Genomic DNA, 11,634 nt, shown 5'->3' on the forward strand with positions numbered 1-11,634 from the left:
TTCATTTAACTGTTTATTATCATGAAGTACATCAGAAGCTTTTGCAACGCAGAAGAATGTATGTATATAGGCTTTGCGGTGTATAAATTGACATATATTATTTACAGAATTGAAATTATACGCGACCAAATGAATAGTGCTATATCCATTACAATCTTATCTCTATCGCTTCATCTAAGGAAAAGTGTTTCGCAATAAAAATGTTCTTGAATGATCCCGTTTCCAAATACAACCGGGAAATAAAGCGTCGCTAGGCCGTAAATACGGTTACAGTTGATACAACTTCGTTATTCCAAAGATTTGCTTTTCCGAAAATGAAAGGTTCGTTATTCTGAAGGTTCATTAATCTAAACATTAGACAAGGTTTCTCATTCGTAAGACTTGTTAATCCCCCCAAATGAAATAAGGTTCGTTATATGAAAGGTTCGTTAAACCGAAACGAAGGTTCGTAATTCTGATGATCCATTAGTACACCGTCTTACGTTATGGAACCTTCAGATCAACGCAACCATTCTATATTTTTGAATAACGAATCTTCGTAATAACGAACCTTACTCCATTTCGGATTAACGAACCTTCGGAATTATGTATCAATCTGTCTACCCTAATCAAATGGAGAGCATTTTCCATCGCCCATCTACTCTCCCTCACTAGGTCGAGATAGATATCAGTTTGTAGGACGTTATTACAGAGCTACCAAGTCTCACGCATTGTTAGTGAGACTCAAGCATTTAGGGTCTGTCTCACGATCTCACGCATGACACCCATTTTCTCACGCATTGGGAGCACAGCTTAAAGGATTAAAGTGAGAGTTGCAATTGAAGGCATATTTCCCTTTTGTCTTTCAAAATAAGTAAAAAACAGTCACTTAAGTATGCACCAGCTTGCAAAGATTGAAAAAGCTCCCTACCGTGGGAGGGCGGACACCCCCCTCCCACACCCTCCCCTCGCTCAGTCGCTTCGCTCTCTCGCTCACGCACATGCGCGCGCGCCGAGATGCTGAGTCATGAAAATCTCACTCATAATTTTTTTTTTGAACTTGGCATCTATGCTATTATTGTTTGTAATCACAATTTTGTATTCTACTTCACAGTGGTCATACCTTAAACTTAGGAGAGTGGAGTATTGCTTAAGAGTGAATCGTGAAGGGACCTAGTTTGTATGCTGCAAAATAAAGTCTATGCTGCAAAAAGAATACTGATAATGTGGGTGGTAGCAGTGTAAGCTTAAAAAAAAAGAAGTGGCACAATCAATTACAAGGTTTAAAAAATTGTGCATAAATGTAATGCAAAGAAATATTCACCGTATATGCCGCAAAAGCAGAAAACATGGATCCAAAAGTAGAACGCAAACTGTGCCATTATCCTGGAATGAGTTCGCCATAAACACGCCTGCCAAATGTGCTTCAATAACCGAGTGCAGTCCAATAAATGATTCTACAGTTTCTGCAACTATTTTTCAGGTTGTACCGCAATTTCAGCTGTTTACGTGCTGAGTACTTGAAAGTGAAAGGGCTGCGCAGTTATTAGATAACTGGTTTCCGCGTGTGAATGAAGGAAGTAGATCTATTTTCTTTTTAATGACTTTCATTTCGTGCTCGTCTGATCTTATTGCGGAAGGGTCCTCGCGCTTATCAAATTTTACTTTAATAGCAACTCAAGGTCATGTTACAACGTGCTCTGCTTGCAAACCATAGGGCAAAGTTTCAAAGGTCAGTTTTGAAGAAGAACACAAACAATCCTTGAATTCCTAGGATTATGAAATAATAAATTCTCTCTCATTGTATTCTTCTAAACGGAAATTGAAATTTTGTTTGTTGGAGGCCTACCGAGACAGCTTTTCTTATTAACCAATGATGAATTCGATTATCATTATCGTCGGATAACGAAATGATGACTTTATTTTATTAGCACAATTTTACAGCTATTGAGGCAGCGTTCTGATTAACCATGCTACGATTCCTTGGTAGCATCAGCTTTTATATAGGTACTATACAGTCATGAAAGAACCTGGTCACCTCATTTTCTTGTGATTTTCTATTTGCGTTCTTTCAAGCTTGCATGTTTATTGTTTGTTTGTTTTTTCTGCCCTGTCTGCCTTGTTCAGAATGACTTAATATTTTTTCTTCTTTAAGTTTTTGAGTGCACTGTATGAGTTCTTCACAATGTGGATTCCTCAATCGTTTTATTTCCTCAGCGCAAAAGTGATGTAACATGCACGGAAGCTGATTTGTATCGTATGATAATGATGCATGGTATTTATAATAGCCTTAAATTTTCAGAGTGCAGTGAACTCGTATGCCTATGTCCTGTAAAACGAGGGATGTCCGCGTGCATTATAGTTTCGTGAATTATAGTTTCGTGAATTTCGCTAGATCCAAGATTCGCGAAATAAAAATGCAAGTGAAAGTTCTAATCTACACTGTATGCACAAATTATGTCGGAAGCACTTCGCGAAAAATTCATGCCGTGAAAAAAAGGCCGTCACCCTGATTTCGCGAAAATTTCATGCCGTCAAAATATCATGTTTTACAGTACTCAAGGATGCTTGTGATTTTTTTATGTTTCATTTATGTGCTATGGAAGAGAAAATGAAATAAACTGAATTGAAGAGGGAATGCGAGAGAGGAGAAGAAAACGAAGAATACAAACTTTCGAAAGTCTATAACCCGTTTGTCGACTGTGACGTGATCAAGGTAAAGAAGGGACATTCCGCTGATTTCATTTTCATTTCATTTCATTTATCTATTGTCCATAAAATGGAAATTTTTGTGAATCAAGTGGCATACAATGTATAGATACACATATAAAACACACATTTCAGAATGAAGCATAGAAAATAACAACAAACATCAATTCAATTCAATTCAATCATAGTTTATTTCCAATCCAATCAACAAAGATCATAAACATAATACAAAGTATACATGTCATGAAATGACATTGTCCAAACGTTTACAAAAGATTCATGTAGTATATGAAATAAATTATACATAACGACATATGTACAATAATTACGAGGAACAATGCATGTATACTTCGTGAGCGTTCTGAAAATAACTTCAATCATGGAAAATAGCGATCCATTAAAAAGCAAAGCTTGTGGAGCGTGGATTGCTAGATAAATAATGAGTAAACAATATATTATTCAAGGTTGTTGTTGTTGTTGTTGTTTTTTTTACAGCTAGTGTATTAAATATAGATTACTTAAGTCGTTTGTAAAAATATAGTTATTTTGACATATGCTGGCTTCGGCAGTAATAAGAAATAAGAATGGAGTATCAATGCTAATGCCCAGACAGTGTTCGTTGAACTGCGTGTACCGGGAAAATATGAAGGACAACACACTCGTACATACATTCAGTTACACACACACATAATAAGACGCTAGACAGTACCGAGAAGAGAGAAGACGGTAACAAGACAAGTCTACGAGGAACAAAAGACAGGAAAGGAAGAAGAAAGAAGAAAGAAGAGAGAATAGGAGAGGTCTGCATACAGATCACGCCAAGTGCTGCGACATCAGGACAGGTGAAACCGCAAGCATAAATTAAAGCAATTCAGATTATCTAGAATTATAAGTAGATAGGCCTAGTAAGTGTTTTATGAATTTGTATTTAAATGTGAGAAATTTGGGTGAATCTTTTAAGCTATTATCTAGACTATTCCAAAGTCTGTGTCCGGTATAAAGGAATGTATTTTGGGCATGTGCAGTTCTCATTAATGGAAGATGGAATTCGTGGGATCGTCGCGTAGGATATTTATGTACATGACTGTTTCGATGAAATGAGTCGTGGAATATTTTGGGTGAAAAAATTGTTGTTATAATGAACTGGCCAAGTTGAAACACATGCAAATCTTTGATTTTTAGTATCTCATGATAAAAAAATCAAAGGATCTGTATTTTCTCGGGTACTTAGGTTAAAAAAAAATCTGAGCACTTTCTTTTGCAATAAAAAAAAGTTTATCAAGTAATATCTGATAATATGTATTACCCCAAGCAAGGATCGCGTAGTTTAAATAAGGTAGTGTCAAACTAGAATAAAAAAGTTAATAATGCAAATGAAGGAAGATAATATTTTAATCTGTTCATTCCGCCAATGTTACGTGAAATAATTTTACATATGTTATCAATATGATTCCTCCAAGAAAGCTTGTTATCAACGCAAACACCAAGAAATTTAAAGGTAGAAACTTCTTCTAGGGGAGTAGTATCAAATGTGATATTGCCTGGGAGGCTATCCAAAGAGTTACTAAAAAGCATATATTTTTTTGGGGGGGATATTTAATGACAATCTATTTGCGTATATCCATTGTATCGTCGGCTCAATGGAAAAAGGGGTTAGCGCACCTTCGGGCTCAAATTTTCCAAGAAAATAAAAATTTGTCATTCGAAAGCAGATGGCATGAGCTACATTTTCATATCAACAGATATGTCAAATTCGATCTAATTTTGTAAAAAATCCCAAAAGAAAAAGGCGATAACGTGCCGTATGCACGTCTTTGTGGTAGCAAAAAGGGGTTAACGTGAATGCGCTCTTTCGCTTCTCTTGCCTAAAGCATGGTACGAGAAGCATAAAGGGGTTATCGTTCATGCACAACCACATAACGCTTTCTCGTAATTTCGCTTGCAATGCGTCCTGACAAGTGAAAAGGCGTTATCGTCGTTCTAACTGTACTGACGCGCGCGCGCGCGCCGCCTGAGATGAGCTAGCGCATCGGCTGCATGCTCAATATGCCATGTACATGTACAGTATGCATAATGGGTACGGTTAGTACGCAGAGTCTACCGGTATTAAAATTGACTTCAATATGATATCATTAATTGCATTGGACTGCTGAATTGAAGGACGTCAACTATCTCATACTCCGTAGATCTACCCGTGATCGACGACGAACGTCAGAGTTCAGACGAATCGGAAAAATGGTAAGGATAAACCTTAGTAGATCTAGATCGATCTAAGGGCCAAATCGTGAAATCAGCCACCACTCACCTCGCTCGTGCGCTCGCTCCGTATACAAAGTCGATGGGAGAGGGTAACGGGCAACAGCACTGACGAAATAAACGGCAGTGAATGGACTGGGGACTTATTTCACGATAATGCCGATCTAATTAAGTTAGACGACTTTATGTTAACACTATTTTAATTGCTGTTGGGGTTTTTTTTTGTAGAATTAGCAGCATGATTCTCATAGGATTACTTACAATTTAGATTTGCTGGACCTCGATCTAGATCTAAGTTAGTAAGTAGTTAGATAGACCTAGACTATAATCTAGTCTGAGACTAAAGTTAGATCTGGTCTATAATTTTAATATTATAGAATATAGATAGGCCTATGTATAGATATGTATAGACCCTAGATCTAGATGTTAGTTTGGGCGCTAATTTAGTTTCGTATCCATGCTCATAATATATGTTCTCCCGAGTAGAATTTCACGAAATTTCTAGACCTAACATTTAGAGGCTCGACTCTAGATAGACCTAACACTAGTGGTTAGATCTAGATCTAAATAAGTTACACTCGCAGGAAATGTTCTCAAACATCAAGTCAGTCTTCCAAATTTTGAGCGAGATCGGATCACGGGTAGGGTCGATATCGGCTTCGAACTTAAGTCCTACATTGTCACGTCACTCGCATAGCCCCATTCATTATTTTGTGTAAAATCTAGATCTAGCGTTAGGTAATATTTCTAGATTCTAACGTTAGAGAGGCAAAATCGTGTTTCCGGCCCCATTACTTGAATCGATCATCGCGATATAAGAGACAGATTCACGGCCTAGGGTTAGGAAGATCGCGATAAGGAGGCAGACTCACGGCCTAGGTAGGGTTGGGGAAATCCTGATATACATGTAGGAGACTGATTCAAGGCCGAGGGTTAAGGAAATCGCGACATATTGATAGGTTAGGTTTAGGGTTATATAAAAGATGCACGGTGGATATCAGCCCCACCAATGTGGTAAGCGCGCAAACGCCGTTTGGTGGGGTCGTAAACACGAGTAGATCTATGATACTGTGCTCACCAGCCCCACTGCCGTATAAATCCTGTAGGCCCTAGCTGTAGTCTGTACAATTCACATCTGTTGGTTCTGAGCGCGATCAGTAATTTGATATAGAGAGTTATGATCGATCAGCATGTAAGGTCCCATATCATATGTATTTGTAGTGATGGGGCCTATTTCACGAGTAGATTGATCTATGCAGTGGCGTATCTAGGCAAAACGGCGCCCGGGGCAAGCGCGAAAATTGCGCCCCTAATTTCTGAAAAAGTGTTCAACCCCAACCCCATCCCGGTAGGGACTTAAAAAAAGTCTACATGATATGCTTTTTCAAGCACTTAAAAGGGGTCTTTTGAGGGTGATTTAAGTGTAATAGATTTAGATAAATTTTGGCGAGCGAGCGCAGCGAGCGAGCCGAAAATTTTTGTATTTCAGCTTACAAAACATGGAATTCTTGTCATTTTTTTCTTATTAAATCTTACAATTCTAATCAAGAAAATTAATGATGACGGCCTTATAGATAACGATTTATACCAACAAACTGAGGACTTGAAAAAAATACTCCAAATCAGTACGCACGAGTGAGCCGAAGTTTGTATATTTCCGCGCCATCGTCACGTTTTGTTCTTATCTCTTTTTTTGGGGGAGAAATTTTAGAGAGCGAGCGCAGCGAGCGAGCCGAAAATTTTTGTATTTCAGCTTAGAAAACGTGGAATTCTTGTCATTTTTTTCTTATTAAATCTTACAATTCTAATCAAGATATAGTGACGGCCTTATAAATAACGATTTATACCAACAAACTGAGGACTTGAAAAAATACTCCAAATTAGTACGCACGAGTGAGCCGAAACTTATATATTTCCGCGCCATCATCACGTTTTGTTCTTATCTCTTTTTTTTTTTTTTTGATTAATTTAGCGAGCGAGCGGAGCGAGCGAGCCGAAAATTTCTGTATTTCAGCTTACAAAACATGGGATTGTCATATTTTGCTTATTAAATCTTACAATTCTAATGAAGATATAGTGACGGCCTTATAGATGAGGGTGATTTAAATGTAATAAATGTAGATAGATTTTGGCGAGCGAGCCGAAAATTTTTATATATTTCCTCGTCATCATCACGTTTTGTTCTTATCTTTTTTTTGTGATAAATTAGATTTAGATTAAATTAGATAATAGATTTAGATAAATTTTGGCGAGCGAGCGCAGCGAGCGAGCCGAAAATTTTTGTATTTCAGCTTACAAAACATGGAATTCTTGTCATTTTTTGCTTATTAAATCTTACAAATCTAATCAAGAAAATTAATGGTGACGGCCTTATAGATAACGATTTATACCAACAAACTGAGGACTTGAAAAAAAAAATACTCGAAATTAGTACGCGCGAGTGAGCCGAAATTTGTATATTTCCGCGTCATCATTATACGTTTTGTTCTTATCTTGTTTGATTTGTTTTTTTGCGCCCCCCCCCCCCGTATGTTTGACACCTTTGGCGCCCTCGTTTGATCCAATGGGCAATCGCTTCAGAACGAAAGAAATAAAATTGCAGCCGCTGCTCCGTGTAATATTCTGCCTTCTAACGATGGCATGTGTGAACACAATATACATTGTCATTTTGTCCGCGTCATCATCACGTTTTGTTCTTATCTTCTTTTTTCTCTTTATATGAATTTTGGCGAGCGAGCGCAACGAGCGAGCCGAAATTTCAGCTTACAAAACATGGAATTCCTGTGTGAACACAATAAACATTGTTATTTTTTGTTTTCATCTTGTTTGATTTGGTTTTCTCCTCCCCCCCCCCCCCCTCCCCCCACCCCATTTTCCCTCCTTCCCGGTCCGGGCGATTTTTTTTTTCTTCTTCTTCTTTCTTTTTTTCCCCTTCTTTTTTTCTTTTTCTTCTTCGTTTTTTCCCCTTTTTTTCGTTTTCGGCGCCCCCAAAGAGTGGCGCCCGGGGCACGTGCCCCCCTTGCCCCCCCCCTAGATACGCCACTGGATCTATGCCTCTACTAGAGACTAGACAAGTAGACTCGTCTATCGCTAGCTATCTCGCGATACACAAAATACCGACTGTGGCTAAGTCAGTGGCTGTGCGAGCGATGACTCGTCGCAAGAATAGCCACTACCTCAATAATATGCTAAGTCTTTAGATCTACTGTAGTTTGAGTTTGTCTAGATCTCTATCTAGACGTGGAACACCATTCTATTTTTCTAAAAAAACGTCATTTGCATTGCGTAAACCCATCCATTTGTCCATTTGCATTTAACAAAACAAAAAATGACACTGGAGTGGACCGTAAGTACGTAACAGCACAAAAATATACAATTTTTTGGACAGCCATTATGACTGAATTTCATACCGTTTTCAGTATTCACGTTGCGTACATGACATGTCCAGCTGCCCTGAAAACTACCCTCTTTACTTGACCTTTTGGACAACCCTTAGATCTATACCATTTTCAGATTTACAGTGGGCTCGTGAATTCCATATAAAATATCAAATATATGTAAATCTTCTGTATCTGTATCCTCTTAAATCATTTTAGGACACCATTTAACTGTTACTGGAAGCCTCACAGTACAATCATATAGACGTCAGCATGGAAGGGCCTCTGGAGAACAAGTCTGATGGTAAGGGTGAAAATGCCATTTAAAATTGATCCATCGTTTGTTGCCAGATATATTCAATTTCAAATGTTAGGGGAGGGGAATGTTATATGACATTTCCATGTCATGATGTATAAGAATGCTATTCGCTCCGTCTTTTAATTTGTAATAATTTTGTAATATTTATAACATTTGTGATGTACTTTAGTATGCAGCTAAGTGGCTAAATGTAATTTAAAGTTAAACGGAATATCTATGTGTTTATTCCTTGGCATGAATGCAGATTAATATCTATTAATTTTAGAGCAAATAACTGAAATGAAGTTTGGCAGAAACTATTAACCCAATTACCGTACTCTAAAAGTACTCAAATACTTGTATGTTTCACTCATCCAGTTCACCCTGGACCTGAAACTGACTTGTTGATGTATGTTGAATGGAAAAGTAATAAATCCCGCTATTTTTACTTGCACATTCTCAAGTCTGCCTGAGCATAATTATAATAAAGGACTAGAGCTTGGTGAAACCTATCAAACTGCTTGTATTATAACTTGCTGAGAGAAAACATTCTAAATATTGCCAGTGTTTTTAGTGATTTATTGCATATTCTTTCAGAAATGAACCACACAGCCCAGCCCAGCCAACTTTTCGAAGGCCCACTTAGGGAACCTTGTACTACCGATGCCAAGAATGAATCAGTGCTTCATCGTGGTGACAAAGACGACAGCAGTGACGACGACGATGACTTGCCCCTAGCAGTATTGATTAAGCCAGGTATATACAGAAAAAACCCCAGCTACGGTAAAGTGGTAGAGAGTAACGTGTTTGTAAATTCCCTCTTAAAAAAAAAAAAAAAAAAAAAAAAATCATTGACAGATATGCAATTCCATTTTTAAATTACCTATCTTAATTCTTCAAGGTATGTTGATTACAACGAATTGCAGGATTGGAGTCGATCTCGTCAATTAAAATTTAATGTATAAATAAACATAGCCAACTTCCGTAATGCTGATGAGTTGCCCTTTGGTAGAATTTACTAAACAGGGTGTGTAATATACATAAATTAGCACTTATGTAGAAATAAGTGAGCGTGAAATTGAAAGTTCATTTAATCTACATTATCAGGGACAAGTTCATTATACCATTATTACTGCATATTCTAAAGTCTTCCTGAGCATGATTAAAATAAAGGACTAGAGCTTGGTCAAACCTGTCGAACTGCTTGTATTATAATTTGCTGAAACAAAACATTCTAAAAATTGCCTGTGTGTTTTTAGTGATTTGTTGCATACTCTTTCAGGAAAGAACCACATAACCCAGCCCAGACAACATGGTAGTGACAAAGACGTCAGTGGTGACAGTGGTGTTCACCCTGGACCTGAAACTGACCTCTTGATGTATGTGGAATGGAAAAGAGATAAATCCCGCAATGTCGTCAAACTGAGTGAGGTGAAATGTATCGGACTTCCTCTACCAGGGAATACAATAGAAATGAAATGTGGTAAAAGGAGGAAGGACATCTGGAAGGCGACAATTATAGACACTGAGGAAATTTATGATGATGACTGCAGTGATGATGAAGCCCCAAGTACCAGCTCCTACATCGAAAAAGAAGAGGAGTCTCCTCGTGCTAATTCAACCCAACAAGGTTTGTAATGATTTGTGCGAGATTGTATTGGGGCATCCCATATCAACCGATGTATTTCTTTAAAATGATAGGATAACGAAAACAAAGGATTCAATATTAATGGAACTAATCTCAGTCACCTTCGGTGTGTTGATGTGATTGTCATAATTTGAAATACAACTAGCTGAGACTGAGATGTTGTCACAGCTTGATAAGGAGAGTAAAGTGTGTATTACAATTAATATGTTCAAAACAAAAGTCATCGGCCAGTGTTAAGTAAAAATAAGATTTGAAATGGTAGAACAAGAAATTTAATAAGAATCCAAAAAAGTTGATTGTTAAAACCAGAATTGTATAGTTCGAACAATAACATGTGTAAGGACCGAGTGCAATAATTTCCTGAACAATTAGAACACGTATGGTCTGTGTACCTTGGTTAACGTTGTGCTACTCTGCCAATATTTATTTACACACTTCTCTTCTGATATACTCTTTCAGAAATGAACCACACAGCCCAGCCCAGACAACTTTTCGAAGGCCCACTTAAGGAACTTTCTACTACCGATGCCAAGAATGAATCAGTGCTTCATCGTGGTGACAAAGACGACAGCAGTGACGACAACGATGACTTGCCCCTAGCAGTATTGATCAAGCCAGGTATATACAGAAAAAAAACCCAGCTACGGTAAAGTGGTAGAGAGTAACGTGCTTGTAATTTCCCTCTTTAAAAAAAAAAAAAAAAATCATTGACGGATATTCAATTCCATTTTTACAACTCTACATTATCAGGGACAAGTTCATTATACTATTTTGACTGCATATTCTGAAGTTCTTCCAGAGCATAATTATGATAAAGGACTAGAGCTTGGTCAAACCTATCGAACTGCTTGTGTTATGATTTGCTGGAAGAAAACATTCTAAAAATTGTCATTGTTTTCGAGTGATTTGTTGCATACTCTTTCAGGAAAGAACCACATAACCCAGCCCAGACAACATGGTAGTGACAAAGACGTCAGTGGTGACAGTGGTGTTCACCCTGGACCTGAAACTGACCTCTTGATGTATGTGGAATGGAAAAGAGATAAATCCCGCAATGTCGTCAAACTGAGTGAGGTGAAATGTATCGGACTTCCTCTACCAGGGAATACAATAGAAATGAAATGTGGTAAAAGGAGGAAGGACATCTGGAAGGCGACAATTATAGACACTGAGGAAATTTATGATGATGACTGCAGTGATGATGAAGCCCCAAGTACCAGCTCCTACATTGAAAAAGAAGAGGAGTCTCCTCGTGCTAATTCAACCCAACAAGGTTTGTAATGATTTGTGCGAGATTGTATTGGGGCATCCCATATCAACCAATGTATTTCTTTAAAATGATAGGATAACGAAAACAAAGGATTCAA

General features: G+C 37.8%; 1 protein-coding gene across 1 annotated transcript; it reads left to right on the forward strand.

Annotated features, from left to right (window-relative positions):
* Nucleotides 1-8,025: 8,025 nt before the first annotated feature.
* On the forward strand, nucleotides 8,026-10,917 carry LOC139724259 (uncharacterized). Its single transcript, XM_071635401.1, has 4 exons — nucleotides 8,026-8,625; nucleotides 9,217-9,375; nucleotides 9,902-10,249; nucleotides 10,727-10,917. The coding sequence occupies exons 1-4, from the start codon at nucleotides 8,595-8,597 to the stop codon at nucleotides 10,915-10,917; spliced, it is 729 nt and encodes a 242-aa protein (XP_071491502.1). The 5' UTR covers nucleotides 8,026-8,594.
* Nucleotides 10,918-11,634: the final 717 nt, after the last annotated feature.

Source organism: Diadema antillarum, unplaced genomic scaffold, assembly GCF_040938485.1.
Source record: "Diadema antillarum isolate AM-2024a unplaced genomic scaffold, OU_Dant_1.0 scf00000210, whole genome shotgun sequence".
NCBI classification, from domain to species: Eukaryota; Metazoa; Echinodermata; class Echinoidea; order Diadematoida; family Diadematidae; genus Diadema; species Diadema antillarum.